This window comes from Lepisma saccharinum, chromosome 19, assembly GCF_977018435.1.
Source record: "Lepisma saccharinum chromosome 19, izLepSacc3.1, whole genome shotgun sequence".
Classification (NCBI taxonomy): domain Eukaryota; kingdom Metazoa; phylum Arthropoda; class Insecta; order Zygentoma; family Lepismatidae; genus Lepisma; species Lepisma saccharinum.
Window position 1 is genome coordinate 53,790,660 of NC_139247.1, and position 27,886 is coordinate 53,818,545.

At 37.1% G+C, this 27,886-nt stretch overlaps 2 protein-coding genes across 3 annotated transcripts in view; one reads left to right on the forward strand and one right to left on the reverse strand.

Annotated features, from left to right (window-relative positions):
* LOC146003027 (uncharacterized) overlaps positions 1 to 27,886 on the forward strand; it is a 257,704-nt gene that overhangs the window by 48,832 nt on the left and 180,986 nt on the right. The window contains exon 2 of the mRNA XM_083141189.1: positions 20,357 to 20,383. Within this exon, the coding sequence (XP_082997315.1) occupies positions 20,357 to 20,383 (27 nt within the window). The remainder of the gene's footprint in view (positions 1 to 20,356; positions 20,384 to 27,886) is intronic.
* Positions 6,397 to 12,699, reverse strand: LOC146003159 (uncharacterized). Of its 2 annotated transcripts, none has more exons than XM_083141341.1 (5): positions 12,506 to 12,699; positions 10,416 to 10,569; positions 9,422 to 9,618; positions 7,770 to 7,880; positions 6,397 to 6,644 (listed from the first exon to the last, which is right to left on the reverse strand). In XM_083141341.1, exons 1-5 carry the CDS (start codon positions 12,586 to 12,588, stop codon positions 6,512 to 6,514), a joined length of 678 nt encoding a protein of 225 aa, XP_082997467.1. In that variant the 5' UTR covers positions 12,589 to 12,699; the 3' UTR covers positions 6,397 to 6,511. The 2 variants fall into 2 exon arrangements, with proteins under 2 accessions (XP_082997467.1, XP_082997469.1); XM_083141343.1 differs by having other exon boundaries at positions 6,499 to 6,639.

Below are 27,886 nucleotides of genomic sequence, written 5' to 3' on the forward strand. Positions count from 1 at the left end.
CAAAAACAAGGTTTACCCTGTGTACCATTTTGCAATGTTGATGGTAATCTTCGTTGCATGTTGCATCTGTAACTTATTGGTGCTCATAAACCCTGATCAAACATGCTCGATAGGATTGAGGTCCGGTGAGCACGCACGCCACTCAATGCGGGTTATGTTTTCTGTTTCCAGGAATTCCGACACAATACGTCCGTGGCGCGGGCTAGCATTGACATCCATAAACAGGAAGTCCGGACCAAATGTTCCATTAAAATTGCGAACATATGAACGCAAAATAGGTGCCTCCCTGATGGGCACAGTGGTAGCGTCGTCGCCTTGTAATCAAGGCGTCCCGGGTTCCATACCCGGTAGAGGCACATAGTGGTTCGGATCCCACTTTAAACTGTAGGTTCAGTCCCGATTAGCCTTACTGTGAATAAAGTGGACTTAAAGCACCAAATCAATCAATCAATGACCGCAAAATATTGTTTTTCTCAATTTCGGAGGACACTATAGCTTCATCAACCTCTCTGCGTACGCCAGTTTAGCATGACAAAGCTTAAATAAACTTGGGACGATGATGTGCAGAAGAGATATTTTATTGTAACGTTATTCTCAAGATTTACAATATTCTGTAATATCTACTGCTCTCATAATTCCTTGTTGTTCCTTAAGTTTTGTGCAGCAGTGTATTTTGTATGCTGTAACTGTGAGATCCCCCTATAATTTGGGCACTTTATTTTTTCTCCATTTTTGTGGATTGGTATTACTAATGATATTTCCCAATCACTTGGTATTATCCCATATGCTTAGATATTGTTAAACGATTGGACAAGTCTATTATGAAGTTTTTTCCACCGTATTTCCATAGTTCCATTGGGATACCATCTGTTCCGCAGGCTTTTCAATTTTTCATGTTACTTATTGTATTTATTACTTCATTTCTAGAAATTGCATTATACCTTTACGTTCCAGAAGGTAAGATAAGCTAAGTTTTTTTCATCTACGAATCACTTCTTTGTATTTACATGCTGTAGTATCGGAGATGTTATTTTGTGTTCACAATATCATAAACATTATAATATAATAATAGAATGAAATACAATACATGGATACAGTGAAATATAGTAAAATATAATGTAGTATAGTATAATATGATTGAAGTACTGCAATGGAAATGTTACCAATGTTATGAACATTACTACAATACAATAATACGATGCCAATACAATGCATGGTTCCAGTGGAATATAATAAGATATCATGGAGTATAATATAATGTAATGAAACACTGCAATGGAAATGTCACCTTATACCAGTTACCGCACCATGTTTGGAGAAACTGCTCTGGTGTAGTTTATGCGAATACACTAATTTGAGTAATGTATCGCTTGTATGTATTTGTATTGTGCATGTCGTGTATTGTTTTAGCAGTGGGTCCATTTTAACATTGAGATGCATCAATATCAGTAGTTTAATGTGGCTTATGTTATGCAATACTTTTTAGTAGCTATAATTATAGAAATATCAGCAATATAAGCGAATACGACTACTTACCGTTTGATTCTTGGGCTGTTCATGTGGATGACACTGCCACTTCTTTCACACTAGTACTCCTGCAAACCCAGTTCGATTATGGAAATTGAATATCTAAGAAAAGTTCTCTAATTGTGTTTATCCGGCACCTGGGCTTAACCGTTAAATACATTGAGGAATATCTGAAGTTTGTTCAAGCAACCATTCAACCGCAGCTCCACCTGTCGGCTTGGTAAGTGTTCTCAAATCGAAGAAGCTGAACGGTCATTGGTTATGTCGAAAAGGCGAATATGTTGAATAGATTCCCGTTAGAAGCAATGGGTACGTTTTGAGTTTAAGTCCAATTTATGCACAGTTAGGCTAATCGGGACTGTGTCTACAGTTTAAAGTGAAATACCAGGGTGTCTCACCGGGAATTCTGCGTGAATTATTGGCTCCGGGAATTATGCGTGAATTCTGCTTGCATTTTTCTCCGTAGACGTGAAAATTTCCAACTTTTATTAATCCAAATCATATTAAATTTATACATAATATAGGGCCCAGGACTTTATGTCCTATAAAACAGCAAAATATGTATGTAATTATGTCATAAAAATTGAAAAATATGTGATGAAAAATTCAAAATATGTCCGCAAAAGGCAGAAATATTTCCAATAAAGCAAAAATATGCACAACAGTACTTTCGAATTTCTCATTATATGGGATGTCAGAATCTTCCAGGAAATATCGACTAGGGTGAGTTATTAAGTGAAGTAAAAATGTCTTTAACAGATGAAAGCAGTGGGAAAAGCAATCAAAGTATTTCATTTCTGGAAACTAAAGCACAATTGGCAGCTCACTACAGTTCTGGTAAATCTGACTGATTGTTGTGAGAAGCAAAAAAAGATAAAGAAATTAGAACAATTGAAACTTGTTTATCTCCTGTCCGGTGATTCTCGTGCCAGCACAACAATGACAGAGAACATTTTTCCTCAATAATGTTCGCACGGCTATCAATTGTCAGCGGAATAAAAAAAGAGGCTATTTTTGTTATGTACTAATTGGTAAAAAATACATGTGATCTTAATTTCTTCGTTCGTAATTTCCTTTCTTCTGCCGATTACGATTACAAAATTATACAGAAATATGTCTTATTTGGAGAACATTGAAGAAATATGTTGTAAAAACGAGATATTGGTAAAATATGTCAAAATATGGTTTATCAAGTTCGTCTATTTCGGGTCATATTCATCAGATATGTAAAGATCTGACCTAAATAATCGATCCGATGCCAAATAAAAAAAATATGTTGTAACATTAAGTCCCGGGCCCTATGAGGCCTGAGGTAAGTTTTTGACAGTTTAGTTTTAATTTTTATAGAGGAAGGAAAAGAATGCTGTGCGAAAAAGAAAGCAGAATTATCTCGATCCATTTACTTAGTGTCCTTTGTAGAACAATCTATCTGACAGATGGAAGATTATTGCAAGATATCTTGAAGATGATTAGGTAGATTTGAGTCTGAAATTCTTACACAATTAACAATTTTTCACAGATTAGAGTAACCCATAATATTTTTGAGTTATGTTTGTCGATGTATTCTGAGTCTGGGTATGTGAAGTGGCAAATGTAAACTACGGACCTTAAATTAAATGTTTTAAATATAGAATTTAATTGAATTTTATTCGAATTTTTGGATACATTTGAATCACAGATCCTTTATATTGTTACTATATTTCTGTGTGTGGATGTTGAGAGATGGTAATACGTAAGGTTGTAATATAGAGAAAATGAGCTTGTAACCTTGATTTCTTGTAAAATTCGCCTTGAAAATCGGGAATTATACTTCAATTTTATCATGGTCCAAGAGTAGCCACCCTAAATACGAAACACAGCGTGCCTCCACCGGGTATCGAACCCTTAACCATTTGATTGTAAGGCGACGATGTTACCACTATTCCATCGGAAAGACCTAACTGGAACAGATAATTTAAATTTGTCAACTACTTTGTCTGTAGAGTGCCAGGCAATTCCGTAATGTGGTATATGGCGTCAAGGATGTATTTAGGGGGTTCGGACGCCCCCCCCGAAACACATAGGAAGTATTAAAATTAAATAATGAAAATATTACTTGTTTAGCGTTTGTTGCATAATCGAGGGTTGTTTAGTTGCGTCCAACTTATTGGAATTGTATCGGAATCACAAGGCTTTTAATTACACAAACAATTAAGATTTATGCACCCTACTACTCATAATAATATGCATGAATCAGGAAGTTTACTTTCCGTCAATTGGATCTATAATTCTATTTTGTTATTCAATAAATATGCAATTCTTTATCTTTTTGACATCAATTTTCGTGCCAGGACAGTTGTTTTTGCACATTTTTTGGCGATTCCAACTACACGTAAACTATATAATGAATACGAGCTGTTAATATCTCTATTGATTAATTTACACATTATGATTGTACCTATGTATGTTAACGTATTAATTTAAACAGTATTTTCTGAGACATTTTGCTTAGTGCCGGTATGGCATCTCCTTTTATTATACCCCTCCTTTATATATCCAACGTACTTTCTTAATGAAAAATTAGCAAAAGGGAAGGAGGGGAGGGGGTACACAATTTTGAACGCTTTGCTGCTCCTTAATAATTGCATCATGACCGTCGTTATCTTTGAGTTATTGGGAACATACCACTTAAGACACTAATATATATATATATAGGGTGTCTCAAAAGTAATATCGCAAACTGACACAGGTGAAAGTACGCGATAATAGAAGCAAAAAAGTCTCAGTAAACATGGGTCTGCAAAGGAGCTGTTTTCGAGATAATTGCGAATGTGTGGTTACAAGCCGCCACTGACTTCATTGTTTGTAAACGTCGTCCTAGTTGGTAAAATGCTAATAATGTGTGCGAATGTGTGGGTACAAGCCGTCACTGATTGCATTTTGTAAGCACCGAGTGCTTTACTCCTTGCGCGGTCCGAGGTTTGCTCTTTGTTTACAAAACAGAATATCTCCGAGAGGTGGCGTTGTAATCAAACACGATGGATACAATCAGTACACAGTGTAATCTTACCGTGGGAGTCATTTTTCTTACTGTATTATTAGCATATTATACTGTATATATACACATATACATGCGTGTTCTTTGTGACTGTTCCTTCATCAATATCATATCATATCATCACTCATTCTCATCGTGGCAAAAACGACGATGGTAAGTAACAAAAAATACATATGTTATGGCGAAATCACTCGCATATTCGCCCTGCATCCTTCCCATTCAGATTTCAAAATATTACTCCTTTGTTATTTATATACAGTGCTTTTTTTTGCTGACGGTACGCAAAGGTACGCCGCACTATACCTTTTTATGTGATTACTGATGAACATACCACAATGTTTTGAGTAGTTCTTTTGAACAAACCAACTTGAAGATTACCGGAACCTTTCTTCCCAGAAAGAAAAAAATGATTGTTTATGTATTTGTATAATATACTGATGCTGCGAAATTATTCCAGTGATTTTTTTTAAATACCACACTGTGCATATTTTATCATTTACCCATCTCGTAATCCTGCAAACAAATTCAGATGTCTTGTGATTTTTCCCCATTTCACACAAGAAAATACCAAGGGCGTAAGGTTATCTCAGCCAATTGAATCCTATCTTTATTTTTCAAGCTACATTTATCACAGTATTTACCTTCACCCATATTTTAGACTACCTCGGTGGTGGAGTGGGTACCACAGCGCGCTACAACTCTAGATAGTCCGGGCATTTTATGGTCCGGGTTTGATTTTTCGATCAGCATACACCATAATCTCCCTAAGCAACTACCATCTCTTACCAACCGGAAGGACACTTACAGGCTATCAGTTACCATTAGATAGGATTAAAGAATTGCGTCATAACAGAATTGACGTCGTAATATCTGGGGTTCCATAGGGTTGAATTCTAGGTTCTCTGTTCTTTGCATTTTATACAAGTAATAGTGATCTACCAGGTACAATCAAATTTCAAAGTGTTCATGTACGCAGATGATGTTAAAATATACAGAGAAATTATGCGGATACTAGGAAATTATATAAATGAAAAATGTAATATATTATAATACTACCTTGCGTAAATGGAGACTTGTTCCTGTTGAAGGTAAATTAATAAATAAATATGATAAAAGTATTATGTTCTCAAATTTAACATGTAAAATGTCGTGTTATTCAATTAGGCTGGGGCTAACCAAGTCGCAAAGTGAATTTGGTTCAGATGCATTTCTCAAGAGTTTCTAAGGTGAGGTTTCAGTCTCGTCTCGATAATTCAGAGGTCTGTCTCGTCTTGACAAGTCTCGAAGAATCTAGTCTTGTTCTCGTCTCGCTTTCTTACAAGTTCGTCTCGTTCTCGAACTTGTCTTGTCTCGCTACCATCTCTACTTTAGTAGATATGCCAGGTTCCTATTCTTACCAATACCGATGGAGTATATTTCGATCACACCCATGGACGTCCACAGGATTTTTTCCAGAGAGGGGCAAGGAGGCATATTTCCCCCCATAATAGTGGTGCCCTCTCAACAAACACTGTTTCAGTCTGAAATTATCATGTTTCTTCAACGCCCTTATAATAATAAATTAACAGTTACTGTGACTGAAATATCTACTTTTTAGGTGGACAGTCATTTTCCAGGAGGGACCGTGGACCCCCCTTGACCCCCTTCCGGACGTCCATGATCACACCGTAAATAGATCTCCAACTTGTTTTCAACTTTGCTCATTAGTACCATAAAAATGACGTCAAATAACCAAAATGGAAATAGATAATAGAGAAATTCTTTGTGATATCCTAACAACCACTACAAAGTTAAGATAAACTATGCCACATGTCCCTTTATATTTATTTAAAAAAGAAAATGTACATGGTTACAGTATTAGAAAAGAAACATGACGAATACAGTTTGTACTTCAACAGATACACATACACACACATGCATATATCCTCCTCCTCTTCTCAATCTTCATTAAAAGTCAAGGACGGAAAAAAGATCCCATAATCCTTCTGAGCAATCAGGGAACGCCACGTGACAATCCCCTAGAGTCTTACCAATTCCTTGTGCTTCCTGATGTTCATTTTCAACATCGTTGAATTCTGTCCTGCAATAAATATACAGTATAATGTAATTACAAATCTCGTTATGTGCACGAGAAATAGTAAGTATATTACTTATATCAATCATTCCAATACAACTATGGCATTTGCCGACCTCTGTCAGGCCATGGGTGTTCTTTGGGAATGTCCCTTCATGAATTTCGTATCATTACTCATCTTCGTCGTCGCGATTAACCACAAGTGGCGGAAAAGTGACGCTAAGTAACAAATATCAAGTAAAAATTAAATAATTTTGATATTTTTAAACTTCTACTTTGTGTGTGTGTGTGTGTGTGATATTTCAGCCATTACCATCAGTCTTTCACTCTTTTGTATATTCAGTTTTTTTTGTTTTGTGCATATCAAAACTCTTCTGTACAAATCAATTCGTACTGGATGGCTACAATTAAAGTTGCCCTATTCAGAGCGCTATGGGGCCCGTTTTGAAGCATTAGATTGCGGTGAAACTTGCTATGGAGGGCATGGATGATGATGATGATGAATACGGAGTCTTGGTTCTTGAGTGATGCTTCAAACGGACTGGACAATCTTCAACGTCCGCTCTTTAGCAGACACCGACGGACGCTAGAAAACATAGCGTCTCTTCACACAGATGTAACATAATCTGTCAAACAGTATGTCGAAATCTAACTTAAGACTGGAAGAATCAATGCTGTACTAACCAAAATTGAATAGTCAAAGGTGGCCTGATAAGACCCAACACAAGAGGCAACATCAAAAGAAAGTCGGGCTGCCGCGTCCACGACACGATACAAACTGACGTGTACGACAGCAGGAATCGTAGTACCGCGTTGGGTCCCAGGTGGCAGCATTAATCAATGATAAATCGGACGTCCCCATTTGGCCCGCCGTCCCCGTTTTGGACGACTTTCCCCTATATTTTTTAAAGCTAACACCAAAGTGCATCATATGATGCAAGTGAGTGTTTCCATTCTTTAATGAATGAATTGATGCGTTTTTTGATGTACCTTCCCGCACTTAAACATTTGATCTGAGTTACAGACTTTATTCATTTTTCTTTTTGGGTTCAGCTGATACATTTACTTTTGTGTGTTTGCTTTCATGCCACGGGGTAATGCACATAGGATTATTTTACCTTTTTTACTTACGTGAATATTAAATGAAGAATCTCCCCAACCAGTCCATTATTATGTTTAAGAGATACTTCCGCCGCCTCGCAAATAGTTCTCAGAATGCACGCTGTACCGTTCAAACCTTGACTGAAAGAGGACAATTATTTCGTTACTCTTAAATTTTTAGAGCAAAAACTTTTATGCATTTCTACACTTTCTATGCTAATTTTTAAGTTCATGTTAAATGCAAATATTGACAAATTACATGCATTGTACTAAAATTTCAGCTAACTTTCAAAATATTTATATAACCTATCTAACATACCTATACTGGGTAATTTTTTAACCTGAATCATTTGAATATCTTAAAGAAAAATCATCCTACAAAAAAATGTTCCAAATAAAAAGTTGATAGTTTGGAGGGGAAAGTTTAGTGGTGCAACAAAAGAACACCATCTCCCCCTCTTGTAGGTGAGGCGGGGGGCAACTTTGAAATTTCAAATAGAAACCCCTATTTTTTATTACAGATTCGGATTTCACGGAAAAAAATACATAAGTTTTGTCTGAAACATTTTTTTCGATTCGTGATAGATGGCGCTATAATCGACAAATTTTCATTTCTTGAATGTTTACACTTTAAAACCAATGTATTTCATTTCGCAATTCATTTAAATTAAAAAAATAAAACATTCTGTTGCATGAACTTTGTACTAATTCTTGACAAATCTTTTGAGCTTTCATTAAGCTGGTAATTCGCCTATTTACAACATTTAAAAGTTAGATTCGACAGAACATGTGGTTTCAGCAGGATGGATGTCCAACGCACTATTCGAGAGCAGCACGTGAAGTACTCGACCGTGACTTCAATGGCCAATGGATCGGCAGAGCTGGTTCTGTAAATTGGCCTGCCAAATCACCAGATCTTACTTCCAGATTTCTTTTTGTTGGGCTACCTAAAAGGTAAAGTGTATCGAGAATTGCCAACTACTCGTGAAAATATGATAGAGCGAATCCAAAACGCTTGTGCCATAATTGAACCAGAGGTACTTTTGAGTTGTGTACATTCATTCGAAGCGCGGATCAATAAATGTATTGAAGTTGAAGGTCACAATTTTTAATGTGTTTCAAAAGACTAACATTTCATGTACCAGCATTTCTAAAATGGTTGAGTTTGCTATGTCTTTGCCTGGAACATCTGCTCCAGTTGAGAGAGTATTTTCAATTATGGGGAATATTTGGTCTGCAGAAAGCGGTAGACTTCTAGTTTCCACTGTTAATCATCTGCTGAATGTTAAAATTAATGCAGAACTTTCATGTTGTGAATTTTATGTTATTAAAACAAACAAGCCATTTCTGAAAAAAGTTATGTCTAGTGAAAAGTGCAACTGAGTCAACTAACAGATAATGCTACCTAGAACAGAGAGATTTCCAAAACATCAGAAAATGTATTATTCAATGAAACATTTGAAAATAGTTTAATGTTCCAATAAAATGTTAAGGCTTTTAAGTAATTTCAATTTATTTTTTATTTATTTTTGTATAAAAGAACTGAAATTCGGCAGTAGCGAGTTGATCGCGAATATGTCCTTGGTTGGACCTAAACAAATATGGTAAGCCTATATGTATTCGTTTCCAACTTAGGGGACTAAGGACAGAATGATTCTCATGCGCAAAGAAATACTTCTTACCTTTCCAATAAACTTTCTAGCTTCCGGTAAACATGTTTTCTGTCCACATCTCGTAGGCTCCTTTTAATTAAGTTCCCACCCGTCGCCATGTTCAACTTCTCTGCTGTGTCCGGAAGAGGAAAGCTTCCTTGATAGAATATTCGATATGTCAAGGCTCTGTTGGGTAACTCAACTGGCGTATTCAAACCCATCACCACCTGCCGTGCGAGAAACAAAACCGAACGGTAACAATATTGGTCAAAAATCAAATCCATTCATATTCGGGTCACTTGGTGAAGTTTTAGATTGCAACGATTACATTTCAATCACGACGGAGCTTAGCAGATTCCCACTGTTAATTTGAAATTAGAAATAGAGCAAAATAGCTTATAATTTTTACAGTTTATAACTGAAATAAAGTAGACTTCATTAGTGGACAAACCAAAGGCAAACTGAATTACCATGAAAAAATAAGTGTAAAATGCAGGAATCAAGTTATAACTTCATATTTTATTTTACGCCACGTAATCCAAAGAGTGTAATGAGTTTTCAAACGAAAAAAAAATGAGACCTTTTTTGCAGTACGTCACAGAACGTATAATTAGTCACTAAAATAACTTAACTTTCAAATATTATTCTTGAACCACATGTATAAAAAGTTAATGCCAAAATATCGAATAACTACTAACGGTATTAAATGTAAAAATAAGAAAAATAGTTTCGCTGGACAAGTATATTGTTATTAGATACACTAGTAATTTTGTTTGATAATAATAATAGTTATTATTATATTCACTCTTCACGCTTGGCTCCACTACTAAAATTTCTGGTGATGCAATACTTACGTCTTTCTTTAGGACAATTGTTATATGTGAGCGGTAATTACTTCAAAAGGAGAGGATTTTTAACTGAACAAATTAGAACATCTATATTTTTTGGACCGAGGACATTTTGGGGGCTCAAGTTCCACAGCCCCTACCCCTTAAATACGACACTGTGATACATTTAAACGTACCTGAAGAACAGCTTTGTTAGCTAATGCCAGATACCGTCGCTGCCTCGATAATACATCATTGTGTAATCGTGTATCATCTTCCGCTGCACACAATAGTGCTTGCTGCAACATTAATATGAAGACCAGAAGAATGCCGAATAGGGTTACGTACCATCTGAAAAAAAAAGTAAAATTAAGTAAAATCTTACGAAGCTAGACCAGACCACGAAAATGAATATAGCATACATATACGGGGTGTTTCCGGGATGATGATACAAACTTTCAGGGATGATGGAGAAGGGCACATGTATCAATTTGAGATAAGGAACCCTGGTCCGGAAACGACTTAGTCGAAAGTTATAAGCGAAAATCGGTGCATGAAGATGTAATACTTTTATTACCTGCACAAGTTTCACAAGCTGTTCCGTGGCCAGCTCGGTTACCTGATCTGACCCACTTGATTTCTTCTTGTGGGGTCATGTGAAAAGTCTTGTGTACGAGACACCTGTCGAGACTGAAGAGGATCTACTGGCAATAATTCTCGCTGCCTGTGACGTTGTTCGAACGACCCCGGGGTTGTTCCAACGGGCACGCCAGAACTTTTTGCGACGATGTCATGCCTGCAGCGAAGCTGGGGGACGCCACTTTGAACAACTGTTGTGAATGTAGCAGCTGTGAAACTTGTGCAGGTAATAAAAGTATTACATCTTCATCCACAGATTTTCGCTTATAACTTTCGACTAAGTCGTTTCCGGACCAGGGTTCCTTATCTCAAATTGATACATGTGCCCTTCTCCATCATCCCTGAAAGTTTGTATCATCAGCCCGGAAACACCCTGTAGAATAGCAAATGCGTAAGTTGATAAAATCATGCGTGTTTCGCATAGGCGTGCAAACGCGGGGAGGCGAGGATGCAAGGGAAACTACATAATTGCTCCCATAATATTTTCACTTAGAAATTCAATGTAGAGCGATTTTGTCGCCGTTATTATACGTGGTTTTACAAAATCTGAATCTTTTTCAATTCGATGAATGTTCCAAGCCACGAGTGGGGGGCAGTATTTCTTACTAATTGGATGTGACAAAGATAAAAAGCGCCTCCCGATGACGCAGTGGTGCTGTTCGTCGTCTTGTAACCAAGGGGTCCCGGGTACAATACCAGGCCACTTTAAACTGTACGTCCAGTCCCGATTAGCCTTATTGTGCACAAAGTGGACTTAAAAAAACACCAACTCAATCAATCAAAACAATGAAAAGTGGAGTTTTTGAACCATTGTACACTACTGTTCACATGAAGTGGAACTCTTTATAGGGTTGAACAGTTGAAATATGTGTCACTTTATCTGAACAGGAGTGTACCTACAAAGCGAAAAGTAACAATGGGGTATTTCACCGCTAATATACTAAGCTTACGATGAAAAATCTTCGATATGTGAATATTATTTATTTTTAAGGAATATGAAATTATTCTGTATTTACAATTTAGCTTAATTCCTTTTCTTCTTCATTATCCCGCAAGCGTCGGTCCCTTTTTCTGCAGTACTGCTAATTATCTCTATAATCTGAAGCTCAGTGCTATATTTCACATTCCATTGTGTTTCTCAAATTATGTAAAACATCATTGAAGAATTTATCATACTCTTAAAGAAATGTTGCTAAAATCTGTGACGCAGTCATTAATTGCTTAAGAGAGGATAATTATTTTATTTTTTCAATGGTCAGTACTTACCTAACATCTCGTTTTGTTCGTTATTTTTTTGTTATTATTGTTTAAACATTTCAGTATAACCCCAATATATTCCTTCTTCTTCATGCAATATTTAACACAGTGTACAACATTCTCAATCTTGTTAGATATTCAACATTAGATATTCCTAAATATTTCTCTGACGGTAGCGTTCACAACTTTGTGTGTTTGAAACTATCTTTTCAGACCGAAAGCAAAGAGTTTCGAATACAGTTTTCATATATTAAGCCTAAAGGTGAATATAGCATTCTAAAAGAAAGTGATGAGTGAGGATCATTTTCAGCCTAAATGCAGAGAAAGAAATGTTACTTCTATCCGTATAAAACGGTTTTAATTTACTATTAACTGAAAAGTTATTACGTACCGTTTTGATTGAGACTTGTTGCATGTGATATTGTAACTCCATCTGCCAATAATTTTAACAATTCCGTTCGAAAAGAAATCCATCCTTGATTGCTGAACTACATTTCATAAATAAATCTTGAAGTGATCTTGTGTACTGCTAATCCGAGAAGGTATAAAATCCTGGATGGCTGGTTCAGTTTACATAACAGATCAAACGTCTTGAACCTTGCAGCAACACTTAATCTTGCGGAAGAAAATCGTTCATCACTTGTGTCAACAAAACAGGAAGTTCATTTTTTGACCGTCAGGTGGACTCCGTTACGAACTTCGTGCGACAATGGGGAGGAAGAAAAGGCAACATGTTTGTTTGGTGTCTCGTTTGAAACTTCTTGGATGTGCCAGAAATGGCGACTATATTTTCCTTAACGTATTGACAATCGTGTTTGTCAAGGCCAATGGCGATTCCAGCTCAGGAGCTGAAAAAAAAGCCTCCTGCCCCCTGAATATCTAGTTTCATAACATTACTACTCTGTACGTAAACTACAACGCTACTTGATTTTGGAAACATATAAAATAACGAGAATTTAACAATCAGAACGGCACCGTTCATATGCAGAAACATAAATTAAATTTAATGATAATAATATGGTTACATCTTCCATTCACTGTGTGTGCAGGGGTGTCAACAGTGGGGAAATAATGGTCCGGATCGTCCCTCCAACATCTTTGGGGATTTTGTTTCTTAAAATAATAAAAAATTCAACATGAATATATTGTTATAAAATATATATAAACAAAGTTTACGTCTTGACACTATGCTGCAATATTTTAACATGTGATTTTGGGACGTCTGTGACAAGAGGGGCACCACTCCCATCAACTCCTCTAAGGGCACTTTTCCGAAAGATACCTAATTTCTGGTTATGTCGAAAGGTACGCAGAAGTGTACGGCCCATAATGCCATGTGAGAGAGACTGTTTTATGATTTACTGTTTGAATTATTATACACCTGTGAAAGTGTACACGTGCACATAACTACTACATAATATAATCTAAATATCGGGTGTTCCATTTACAACGCAACCTAGAGTTGGGGGTAGTACAACTTTTGGACCGGAAGTGGTACACATATAATCCTTACACCAAATTGAAGCCTTGTTCATACATATATTTTTAAACCGAGGATCAATGATTGGATTTCATTAGTGTTCACGCAGATGTAACGGGAAGTGAAAATGAATTTTTTTACAAAGCATGAAAAATGGCACATAACACACACGTACGGACATGCCGTCGGTAATTTTCAGTTTGGTTTGGGGGATTAGCTCGGCATCTATGGCAGTGAAAAAAGAAATGTTCATTCTACAGATAGCCAATCAGATGAGGCGTCTTTAAGGGGGAACTAGGAAAATCGTTGTTTTTAGAAATTAAGACTGTGCATTGGCAACACTGCTAGTGTTTCAGTGCCACGAAAGGTGTGTTTCGAAACTGTATACATCATGCAATTACTGAAAGCAATCAAAAAGAAACTTGGAAATTTTCATGAAAATAGTGTTACTTACATGTACCTGGTAACCATGCGATAAGTTTGTTTCTTCATCCAATATATATAAAGCCCCAATCCCACCACTCACTGACTCACTGACATAAATGTTCTCCATGAAGGAAGCCCCACAGGCGAAAAATGCCCGATTACGACCCCCCATGAAATCGTCCCAAAAGGCCGAGAAAATTCAAAAATCGCTCAATCGGCCCTTCCTTAAGGGTAAAAATGCCCTTTCTTCATGTCCTTAGCAAACGTTTCCACGGGCATTTTTTGCAGCACACATTGTTTCCTTCAATTCTTAATTGTCGAGATACATTATATTTCTCACAGATCAATAGCACACAGATGAATGAACTCATGGTTTTGAAAAGGGGGCTCCAATAAAGGTGACATCTACATAATAAGGAGTTTCAGCCCAGACACAATTACTAACGTATATATTGGTAAACTCAATGCGAAAATATTATCTACATCGTGGTTGTTTTAACTAAATGTTTAGAGGTATAATAACAAACAAGTATTTACAGAGTTTGCGGTGCTTGTTGTTCACCATGGAAACGGACGTTGCTAAGGAACTTAAAGAAAGTTTATTTTCACCCCGAAAACTACTGTAAGGGAATTATGCTAGACTTTTCGTATTTCAAAATTCAAGCGTCAGAATTTATTACAGAGGCAAGGTAGGAATTTGAGGGAAATAAAGGAAGACAATAATTTTCCAATTACGTTTAAAAATGTGAAAATGACAAAAGACGTAAATATTGCATTTCCAATTTAGTGTCGCTATTGAATTCGTTTATGCAAGATATCCAGCTAATAATCTTGAAACCTTTATTACTTACTCAGTTTATTATTAAGAAAATAGACAATAATACTTTGAATATTTGTGCCTTATTAGAGTCCATACACACATAAAGTTACTTTCTAAACTTTTAAAATTAGTAAACTTATACACTTGTTCCCCTTCATCCAATACAACATGCAGACATTTTACCACATCTATAATATGATTACACCCACAAAGTGGCCGAAGGTCACGCATGCGAGCGTACAAGACGTGGCCTTGGCCACGTCGACAGTACGCGAGTCCAATATATATATATAGCCCCAATCCCACTGACTCACTGACATAAATGTTCTCCATGAAGGAAGCCCCGGAGGCAAAATATGGCCGATTACGACCCCCCATGAAATTGTTCCAAAAGGCCGAGAAAATTTAAAAAATCGCCCATTTTGCCCTTCTTTAAGGATGAAAATGCCCTTTCTCTTGTCCTTAGCAACCAGTTGCCACGGGCATTTCTTGCAGCGCACATTGTTTCCTTCAATTCTTAATGTCTTAATTGTCAAGCTACATTATTTCTCACAGATCAGTAACACACAGATGAATCAACTCCTGGTTAGAAAAGGGGCTTCAAACAAGGGTGACATCTACATAATGAGATGATTCAGTCCAGATACAATTAGATATTGATGTACTTAATGCGAAAATATTTACATCGTGCTTGTTTTAACTAAATGTTCAGAGTTATAATAACGAACAATTCTTTAGAGCTTGCCGTGCTTGTTGTTGTCCTTGGAAACGGACGTTGCTACGGAACTTAAAGAAGGTTTATTTTCACCTCGAAAACTAAGGTAAGTGCATTATGCTAGACTTTTCAAATTTCAAAATATGAGCATCAGAATTTATTACAGAGGAGAGGTAGGAATTTGATGGGAATGACCGAAACCAAATTATTTTTCAATTACGTTTAAAAATGTGAAAATTACAAAAGATGTAAATATTGCTTTTCCAATATAATTTAGTGTGGCTAATGAATTCGTTTATATAAAACATTCAAGTAACTATCTTGAAACGGATATTGCTTACCCAGCTTATTATTAAGAAAACAGACAATAATATTTCGATTATTTGTACCATATTAGAGCCCATACACACGTAACGTTACGTTCTAAACTTTCCAAATAAGCGAACCACGTCGGCGAGGCCACGTCGAAAGTGCGCGAGTCCAATACTATATATAAAGCCCCAATTCCACCACTGACTGACTGACTGACATAAATGTTCTCCATGAAGGAAGCCCCCGGAGGCGAAAAATGCCCGATTTCGACCCCCATGAAATCGTCCCAAAAGGCTTAGAAAATTCAAAAATCGCTCAATTGGCCCTTTTTAAAGGGTGAAAATGCCCTTTTTTCACCTCCTTAGCAACCGTTGCCACTGACATTTTTCGCAGCACACATTGTTTCCTTCAAATTCTTAATTGTCGAGATACATTATATTTCTCACAGATTTACAACACACAGATGAATCAACTCGTGGCTTTGAAAAGGTGGCCCAAACAAGGGTGACATCTACATAATAAGGAGTTTCAGCCCAGATACAATTACGTATAGGTATATTGGGAAACTCAATGCGAAAATATCTACATTGTGGTTGTTTTAACTAAATGTTTAGACGTATAATAACAAACAATTATTTAGAGAGTTTGCCGTGCTTGTTGTTCACCATGGAAACGGACGTTTCTAGGGAACTTAAAGAAAGTTTATTTTCACCCCAAAAACTACTGTAAGTGAATTATGCTAGACATTTCGTATTTCAAAATACGAGCGTCAGAATTTATTACAGACGCAAGGTATGAATTTGGGGGGAATGATCCGTCAGTTAGGTTAATTTTTCCGTCAGGAAAACAGTTATTATCCAATTACGTTTAAAAATGTGAAAATGACAAAAGACGTAAATATTGCATTTTCAATTTAGTGTCGCTATTGAATTCGTTTATGTAAAAACATCCAACTAATTATATTGAAACGGTTATTACTTACTCAGTTTATTATTAAGAAATTAGACAATATTCTTTTGAATATTTGTACCTTATTAGAGCCCATGCACACATAAAGTAACTTTCGAAACTTTTCAAATTAGCGAACTTATACACTTGTTCCCCTTCATCCAATACAACATGCAGACATTTTACCCCATCTATAATTTGATTACGCCAACAACGTGGACGAAGGTCACGCATGCGAGCGTACAAGACGTGGCCAAGGGCCACGTCGAAAGTGCGCGAGTCCGAATATGTAATTGCTGTCAATGTTCATGAGAATAGCCCATTTGCTGATGGGTTACCAGGTGCATGTATATAACACTATTTTCATGAAAATTTCCAAGTTTCTTTTTTATTGTTTTCAGTAATTGCATGATGTATACAGTTTCGAAACACACCTTTCGTGGCACTGAAACACTAGCACTGTTGCCAATGCACAGTCTTAATTTCTAAAAACAACGATTTTCCTAGTTCCCCCTTAAAGACGCCTCATCTGATTGGCTATCTGTAGAATGAACATTTCTTTTTTCACTGCCATAGATGCCGAGCTAATCCCCCTAACCAAACGGAAAATTACAGACGGCATGTCCGTACGTGTGTGTTATGTGCCATTTTTCATGCTTTGTAAAAAAATTCATTTACACTTCCCGTTACATCTGCGTGAACACTAATGAAATCCAATCATTGATCCCCGGTTTAAAAATATATGCATGAACAAGGCTTCAATTTGGTATAAGGATTATATGTGTACCACTGCCGGTTCAAAAGTTGTACTATCCCCAACTCCGGGTTGCGTTGTAAAAGGAAAACCCGATATATTAGTCTTATAATAAACAAAGAATAGGATCCATATCAACCACTCAAATAATTACAAGTGTATCTGTTCTTTAGTTAATTTCTCTCTTGACTGAAACGATTAAATTAGAGCACTTTTGATTGTATAGAGTAAAATGTAAACAAAAATAAAACTCATTGTGTTTTAAAAAGTACTTTGTTAACAACTTTATTTTAAAATTATTATTTTGTACAAGTAAGACCTTCAGGCCTTGTTATGTCATCTTAAAAACTATTTTTATCAATAGCGGAATGAATATTTCTCTTTCTCAGTAAGACATTATTCGCTCTAGAATAATTAACACTGATACTGGACGGCAGTTTTTAATGATACGTTGTTGTTAGTTTTACACAGTTAATACAGAGTGTCCGAAAAGTCACGCAACCCGGTGTTTACGACCGTATAACGGAATAGCGAAACGGAATGAGAAGAAACGCTTTCCGCCAAGAGAATGCCCTGTATATTGGGAAAATTTAGAGAGACAAACATATGTAAGAACATGCATGTTTTAATAACAAATAAGCAAAGTGTTGCCAAAGGCGGAAAAAAAAATATTTGCAAATCGTGTATATTGATGCACAGAACTCACTGAGGTAAATTATTGCAACATTTCACAATACCAACGAACAATTTGGATGGCCATCTAATGAATTTGACAGAAAAATAACTTTGACGAAGTTTCAAAAACATTGCAGAAGGGAATAAATGGTCTGTTCCAAAAATCGATGTTTTCACAATATTACGAGGGACACTGGCAACACTGTTGGTGTCACGTGTCACTAACAGACGTGTTTCACCTCAGGCTATCACACTAAGGCATTTTTAACGACAAAGGAGAAAGTTGGTTATTCTCGAACATATGCAATAAATTACATACACCTTGCAACCCTGAAATGTGGGTATCACTACAAATTAAAGCAAATGTTCGAAGTGTCCACCATTTTATTGGATACATAAGTTGGTTCGCTTGATCATGTTCTCAGATACCTTCCTGAGGGTTGCAGCACCGATATTATTAATTTCCTGTGTAATGTTTCGTTTCAGCTCCTCCAATGTTCTGAGTCCCGTTTGGTATACTTTCCCCTTTAAGTAACCCCACAAAAAAAATCTCCAGATGTTAAATCGGGCGGGCGACTTGGCCATAAATCCTTGGATATTAGACGATCACCAAAAATTTCTCTCAGCATACGAAGAGATTCATCAGATGTATGGCAAGTTGCTCCATCCTGTTGTAGCCAAACATCACGTTCGTCTTCTTCCAGGAGAGCAACGAATTGCATTATGAGATCCCCGTACACAGCAGTATCCACTGTTGTCTCAAAGAATAACGGTCCCACAATACGACGTCGCGATATTCCACACCATACACCGATTTTCGGAGAGTGCAGTGCAAGGGTAGTTCATGCAACTGATGTGGGTTTTCTGTCGACCAACGCCTGGAATTTTGGCTGTTGACATACCTATCCAATTGAAACCACATTTCAGGGTTGCAAGGTGTATGTAATTTATTGCATATGTTCGAGAATAACCAACTTTCTCCTTTGTCGTTAAAAGTGCCTTAGTGTGATAGACTCAGGTGAAACACGTCTGTTAGTGACACGTGACACCAACAGTGTTGCCAGTGTCCCTCGTAATATTGTGAAAACATCGATTTTTGGAACAGACCATTTATTCCCTTGTGCAATGTTTTTGAAACTTCGTCAAAGTTCTTTTTCTGTCAAATTCATTAGATGGCCATCCAAATTGTTCGTTGGTATTGTGAAATGTTGCAATAATTTACCTCAGTGAGTTCTGTGCATCAATACACACGATTTGCAAATATTTTTTTTCCGCCTTTGGCAACACTTTGCTTATTTGTTATTAAAACATGCATGTTCTTACATATGTTTGTCTCTCTAAATTTTCCCAATATACAGGGCATTCACTTGGCAGAAAGCGTTTCTTCTCATTCCGTTTCGCTATTCCGTTATACGGTCGTAAACACCGGGTTGCGTGACTTTTCAGACACTCTGTAGAAGTAATTAATTAGTGTTAACGAATTAAATATGAATTACGTTGCTTGAAAATATAAAGTGGCGTATGGAGTTGAATTGAATTAGAATTTATCTGTGATTCAAGAGCTGTCAAATGGAAATTAAGATCATGCGGCTCGAAAGAAAACGCGATTCGCACCAAGTTTCGATCTCCGATCGCAGAACAGCGCGTGCTGTGACTTGTGTGGAAACCGACGTAGCGACCAATCATGGCAACGGGGAGAGGATGATCGAATTCAACTATGTCGAGAAACTCATTCGCAATGAATTGTTACGAAAGAAATATACATACAATGAAATGATTTGAAATTATATTGAGGTGGTTTTAATAAGGAATTAGGGTTGGGAAGATGATTTTTCTCAGCTTTCAAGTACAGAAACAAGATCAAACAAGCCATTTGGGCATCCAGGGTATGCATTCCTGCAGTCTATCCCCTTTTCTCCCATTTTCTGAGCGTGTATGTGCTTCTCCTGTATGTCATTGGTGTCCAGCGTCATGGTAGGTCTGAAAAGTAACATTCAATTCAATATAATCTTTTAAGCTTCTATTATAAAATTATTCAAGAATACAGACACTATTTTAATCCTATTTTCTATAGTTCACAATATTGATTTTTAATTTTTGTTAATTTTTCAGATGAAGCTCGTCATGAAGTCTTTTTGGGTACGTACCTAGAAGAGTAAGAAGCATAACTCTGTTAACTTCTCGCCACAACAGCAGATGGCAGTACGGAGGTGTGTCAGCGAAAACCAACCATGTCGACGAACCGGCCACCCCACCGTTGCCAAATAACCTCTGCTTATTCCGTGCTGACACACCGGAGCTTTTTTGCTCCTGCGGTGAAACAGACGACACGAGAGTATCGGCAACAGCGTCCACTGACGTAACAGCACTACAATTAAGTGGAGGGAGGTCGACAGAGGCCTGATGCTATATCTGAATAACTTTGTTTTCTTCATAATGTTAATATTTTGTCATTCGACATTGTCCACATTGAGAAGGAAATGTTTTGTTAGTTATGATTGTAAGCACTACTATTTAATAAATGGAGATGGTAATAATACGGTCGTGTTGGAGTCAAATTACTTTCGAAACATCTCCAGCGGACTACGCGAGTCTGTCTAGCGAGCCTAGTGGGCGTGTAGATCCTGAGCAGGGGGCTTAGCGATATGTTCTGGGTTGAGATGACGTCAGCGGCTCGCTTCGTTGATTGGCTGGTTCAAGAGTTGTGACTCGTTCCGAAACTTCAAATGCATAACAGCCAAAGATGTTATGGAAATAATCTCCCTCTAATACGTGTTCGAAATGTCCAAGATATAACCAATATAGGGTTTCCCCAAAACTACAATTTACAACGATGCACACACACATTTCTCTACACTTTCTGCTTTGCATCAACACACAGAGAACAATATTCGTTTACATATGTGGCAAAAAAAAAAAAAAAAAAAACTGAATATAAGAGCAAATATAACTAAATTGAAAATCTATGCACTGTGCGAGCGTTTTGCTTTGAGAGGATGCTCACTCAGTGCGCCTATTTGTGATTTTATTTTGGAAGGTAGATTTTTCTGGTATGGAAATTTGCATACATATGTTACCAGTCATAAAACTAAACAATCACCTTGCGGTTCTAAGCACCTTAGAACAGTGGTTATAACCTATTTACACTTAATTAGAAACAGTATACAGTAAAACGTCGTTAATCCGGACTAATGGGGGGGGATAAGTTGACCGGTTTAACGAAAGTCCGGATTAACTGAAATAACCTAAATGAACAGTAGAAAGTGCATTAAAACTCCGTTTATAGCAACAAAACACGTTTATTATGGTGTATTTAAAGGGCATAGGCCTAAATACACTATTCAGTACAGTACAAAGTCTGCGGGAAACATAATTTCATCAGTTGACTGTCTTTTCTCTGGGAAGTTCTCTTGTTGACTTCTAGCCACATTTGAAACCTTGCATTCTGCTTTATTTTTTGCCTTTTGCCTGTCCGAATTAAGCGAAGTCCGGCTTCTCGGGGTCCGGATTAACGAGGTTTTACTGTACTAACACCGAAAACTTGACCAAATTCCTATTGGCAAGTTCAAACTAAATTTTCATTTAATCTACATACATGTTTCTTGTGAACACTTTATATAATGGTGCCCTCCTTTAATCCACAAGGCTGCTTACTTCTCGGCAGGGAAATCTTTGATGAATGGACCAATAATGGACACGAAGTATTTTTCAATTGTGTTTGTACGAGTTTGTGACACTTGCCCGTAGTTACATTTGCACGGAGGTGAATTTAGTGACTGTTGCACGGAGAGGTCAATGTCCATGACCGTTTAATTTGCGAGGATGACGCTTGCACGGAAGTGCAAAATAAACTCGTTCCTCGCCAGAAACCTTGGAAACTCAATCCCCAAAATATATACAGAAGAAGTTGGACTGGTCCATTGTGAAATCCTCCACCCTCGATTTCGCTAGGGATTTTTTTCTTTTACGAAGATGTGTTGCAAATTGTGAAAAACAACATTCTGGAGGGGGAAACAAATATTTACGAGTGTACAGCCGTTTAAAGTTGCGAGTTGGAAGCCTACTGCGGCCATGTAAGTTTCGTAGCAGCCACCCGCACAGGTACCGATGGATATATAACAGTCGCTTTTTCAGGGCTAAAAAAATAATAAAAAATTAAATTGCCCCCGATTCCGGGCTCCTCCCCTGGCGTAATTGTCCTACCGCCTCCTACCGCTGCCGCGGCCCCGCCTCCGCTCCGGCTACCCGCCTTTTTCTATAGAGTCCCTTTAAAGGCATGTTAGAACTTGCCCAACACTAAATTTTCTTCTTCACGATGGCCAACGTGGATCTCAGGACAGAGTACTTGTGTTTGCCAGCGCCAAAGGAAGGGAAGCTTTAACGTCGTCTTTTTTTGTTGATTGAACATTCAAAAGTTCCAGTAAGCAGTTCGGAGTTCGGACAACTCTTCTGCATCCATGCTGATCGGGGAAGTTAGTGAACGCACTCCGAGAAGACGCTGAATACCATTTCCACACTTACGATAGGATAACTCTCAACCAGGACGGCAAAAGAAGAAAGAAATCTGCAATTAGGACTAAAAAGATTATAAGTGATGCCTTGAGGAAACTTGAAGAGAATGGAAGTGTGAAAAAAATTCTTAAAGCAATTGCTTATATTCAGAAATTGAAGTAATCGCCTGGAAAATCTAAATTTGTAAATAATATACATACAAATGAACTGTTTCTATTTGAACAAAAATTAACTGAAAAAGAAAGACGATGGTTTCCACTGGAACCAGAAAATCCCAGAAATCTCCCACCCCCTCCCCCCTCCGCGCCGTCTTACTTTCCGTGCAAGTGTCACAACCCAAATAGTGATTCAGCCAAGGTCGATTGATCTGGGGCAGGATTAATGCAAATGTCACTTCGTTCAAGTGTCCCGAACCCGTTCGTACCACACTTTCAAGTCCATTTTCTTTGAGGGGGATTACAACATCCATGGCAGGGATAAATATATTTTTTTTTACCGGGAACAAAATATTTTGTAGGGGGAAATCCCTGCCCCCCCCATTAATTCGGACACTGGTTTTAGAAGTCGTAGCAATCTTTACGTTTCTTGGATATAGCTCTTTTTGCGTGTTTCATGATTTATACCAATACATTATTTTCAAGAATTGATTGAAAATCGACGAAGCTATTGCTGAAAATAAATGTGCTACTTACGTTAAAATCAAATGCAGCATCTCCCCGACGAGTCCATTTTGATGATGAAGGGGTGATTCAGCCGTTTCACAAATTGTCCGCAGAACACAAGCGCTACCGTTGTAACCTTGGCTGGAGAAAACAAGATACACCAACAAACATTAAACTTTAAGTTTTTCACAAGGCATCTTTTCCAAAGAGCAAAGAAGAAATTAAGTCGATCTTGATTATATAAGTCGGTGCAATGGTTCTGAAATCAAACTTTACGTTAAGAAATTATATCTTCCAAATACAACTAGGAAATAGTTACGTTTCCATCAACTTCAAATATCAGCTTCACGTACATTAATTCCAACAATATTGTGTACACATCTAACTGCATTCCTATTCGACTATTATATTTGAATCATATGAATTTATGTATATAGGTTATCATGCATTACCTAACCTAATCTAAATCTATATTCGGATCCCATTTTCAAAATTTGTACAGTTATTGAGTAATAGTGTATACATGGCATATTAAAGAAAATTAAAAGACCCCGTTTTGAGAAAATTGCTATTCAAATTTTGATTACATCACTTCCCAAAAAAATTCCCTGAAGTATGTATGTAATATGTAATGTGAAACTGCGTCTGAATCACTTCTAGAGGTGCCCTGATTGCCAAAATGTTGCAATTTAAAGATGGTGAAAAAATTGGTAAAAAGTAGCACATTTCGCACCCCTGTTTTTTCGGGGTTACAAAAGATAAGGATCAGCAACATTACATAGGTGGCCCTTTCAGTAAGCCAAATTTCGAATAAATAAATAAAATGTAAGTTTGAGGACCTTGTTGAGTTGACATGGAATGAGTGCTGCGTTATCTTGTTTGTGGAATTTTGGCTACTGCAACTGAAGCAAGATGGTTCAGTCAGTGGCGTCGCGTGCGGTTCGCATACGAGTGTTCACAATAATGTTTTTGTACTAAATTCAGATTTACTCCTCTCCTTGTAACTTCATCTTCAATTGAAAAAGTGAGAATAAAAGTTCAAATTATTTTCAACAATTTCCCCCCAAAATCACGCTATATTTGAAGTAATGCAAGAAGGACCTAGAGGAAATTGTCCCTCTCCCCCTTAAAATCTACCAGGTTTAGTGAATTCTCGCTAAAGTTTGCAACTATGTAGCACAGACATTTTCCAGTCCTCCTAGACATGCCTTGTATATGCTGCACTCTGGTGCCGAATGTAAGAAGTATTTCCGCTTGCATCAGTGTTCGCACAGCGAAGTGAACATCTTCGGAGTATAGTGGCCAACAGCCCTTTAGCTGTCAGCTCTATGCAACACGCACAGCAATTGTGTTCAACGCCCTCCGTGGAACCCGTGGGACTACATTGTATATACCCATGGGTTTGAATTATATGTTCTTTTGGTTTCTCCACTTCTGAGATGGTCTCAAGAGTAGGCCTATGAGAGCTAACGAGTTATTTTTACCTTGAATAAAACCGGAGAAACATCACAATTACAGCAAATGGCTATTTGGATGAACTCAACAACAGTTCCAGTATATGCAATTACCTGTCCAACATGTTTTCAAGCTTCCCATATGCATGTATCCTTTCAACGTCTCTGATTGGTCTGCGAAGCGAGTACTCCTTTTTGGCCCTCTTGATGTCTGAGACTGTTTCCGGGAGATCGTACACTGCCAGAAGAAATATGGTGTAAGCCAAGTTTCTATCTGGAACCTCTACAGGGGTTGTCAGTCCAAAAATGAACTATTGGTAAAGGAAGAAAAAAGAAAAATATACATACACACAAATTAATAGTAAAGTGTATGATTAAAAATAATTCACACTGTTGCTGTCGATTCTATGAACGCAACTGTTTTCCAATCGGATGATTCGTATTTGCTTAATGGATAATGAAATAAACATTTGTATGGCTCTGGACAAACTTAAAGAAACCGCACGAGGCGTGTAACCACTACTTAACCCTTCGGTGTTGCCAATTTTTGTAAGGACAACCACGTTTTATTTGATATGGTTTATTTTACTTGGCTTTTCTGCCACTTTTGGCTAATCGCAAAGATGAGGATGAGTGATGATATGATGAAATTGATTTAAGGAACACTCACAAAGAACACCCATGCCTGGACGGAACTCCAGTGTAGTAGCGCGCTGTGCTAACCACTCGGCCATGGAGGTCGGCGAGTGCTCGATTGAATATTTTACCGCTTAAGGTCTCGGGTTGATCTCCTGTCAGGTCATGTATGTTCTCTTGGTTTGTTCTTTCATTATATCTTGTTCTAACAAGCATTCACCCTCATTGTCGTGATTAATCTAAACAGTGACGTAAGATTGTCGTGATTAATCTAAACAGTGACGTAAGATTGTCGTGATTAATCTAAACAGTGACGTAAGATTGTCATGATTAATCTAAACAGTGACGTAAGATTGTCGTGATTAATCTAAACAGTAACGTAAGATTGTCATGATTAATCTAAACAGTAACGTAAGATTGTCATGATTTCATTGCGAAACATCAAGTTCTGCTGCCATATTTCGGGCAAACAGATAAGATCCTGCGTTGCAAACATGCCAGGTAAGCATTGTGCGTGTGATTTTTGCCGATGTGATTCAAGGTATGATTATCATGATCATATGAGGAATGTGTACGCATAAAATATCACAAATTTCTCGCTGTAAGAAGCCTTTTCATACGCTTTCCTTAACACGTATTAATATGTTTGAATCCATGCTCTTTTTTTCCCAAAGTGCACTGCGTGATGGCGTTAAGTTCAATATCATCCATTGTCCTTTCTTCAAACGTTATGTAATTCTTAAATTCACCATTTAACTACTTTCAGCTCACCAGACTACATTTTAGCTACTAAAACATGTGTGATAAGGAAATTAGTATTTCCAGGAAGGGTTATTTGCACATCTTTACAATGAGTTCTCAATTATATGACTTTGACATGTAATAAAAATGTTAAAGGTTTGCATCACATTTGTAGCATTTTCGTCTTAAAAATAACACGTGGTGGAGTGAACAAACAGACTCAAAATACAGTTCTTCTTTTTTTTGCTGGATAACCTTTTACATGCTTCAACCAAAGCAAAGCTTCACGAACTGATATTTTCCTAAACATGATAATTGTGTTTATTGCTTCCTGCCTTATTCGAAGTAAATTAACATAATTGATTCCATCCTTAGACACGTGGTGCTAGCCTGACCATAAATCAAATGATTAAAATTTAGTTATCAGCTCGCACCAGGAAGACTCGATCCACCTGTACTAATAAACCTGCCTTTTGCTTCGGTGAACTAATTAAGTAACTCATAAAACATTAACCTAATGGCTAAAGACAGAACAGCTGAATATTGCTTGGACTAATTGCTCCAGAAAACAAAACAAAATTTAATATTAGCATGATTACTTAGTTTCAAAGGGTATGATTGTTTTAGTAATACCTAAAACTAACCACGGTGCGTAAGGTGTAATCTTTTCGGAAGGTACCCAAATGTCAAGATCTCTTCCTCTTGGTGCATCATGGGAACTGGATATTTGCAGGCTAACGAAGCTCAGGTGTTTGGACCCGTAGTAAGGATAATCTTGTGTGAGATTGTCATATCTTATGTGTGCTGAATTCAGGGGCGTATCTTTTGATATATTGAATTGAATTTTTGTTTTAAGTCCAGTTTGTGCATAGTTAGGCTAATTGGGACTGCACCTACAGCTTAAAGTGGGATCCGAATCACTGTACAATGTGCCTCCACCGGGTATTCAACCCGGGGTCCCCTTGATTACAAGGCGAGGACGTTACCACTACGCCATCGGAAAGCCCACTCTTTGATAACGAGGTGTTGAAAAATTAGGAGGGGGGTATTTCTAAAATAGCATCGTGTAATGCACGTGTCCATAGTCATATTGTGATTATTATGTTAATAAAATATCACTTTTGCCAGAAGAAGTTTACTTATCAAAGAGCAGAAAAATTATGATTTACGTGGTATTTTTCACAGAATGTGCGTAATAACAAGAAGTCATGTAAAATAGAAATTTATAATTTTTCATGGCTTAGTTCGGATGAAATACATTTAGCGTGTCGATGTATCCACTTTCAACTAATTTCAATCGATGATGAAGGTTCTCTGGTATTATTGTGCAAATTAATGTCTCTCTATAGGGCATACGATGAATTTGTATATGTATTTTTTATTTATCAGCTAAAAATCGATAAAAACTAACTAATTTTGCTTCTCTAAAAATCCCATTGAAAAGCACTGGGTCCATGTTTGACTGAGTTCCACTTTAAAAAGTCACAATATGTAACATGTATGGAGGTTTTAGATGTGTATATTCTACATGGTATATGATTATACACACACACACACACAGATATATATATATATATATATATATATATATATATATATATATATATATATATATATATATATATATATATATATGT

What these genes read in the sequence shown, in the direction of transcription:
- LOC146003159 (XM_083141341.1), bottom strand. Translation starts at nt 12,588, where the DNA reads ATGGATTTCTTTTCGAACGGAATTGTTAAAATTATTGGCAGATGGAGT. An exon ending in AACAAGTCTCAATCAAAACG is followed by an intron (nt 10,570 to 12,505) that starts GTACGTAATAAC and finishes TTTTTTTTTCAG; the next exon opens with ATGGTACGTAACCCTATTCG. An exon ending in CTAACAAAGCTGTTCTTCAG is followed by an intron (nt 9,619 to 10,415) that starts GTACGTTTAAAT and finishes CTCGCACGGCAG; the next exon opens with GTGGTGATGGGTTTGAATAC.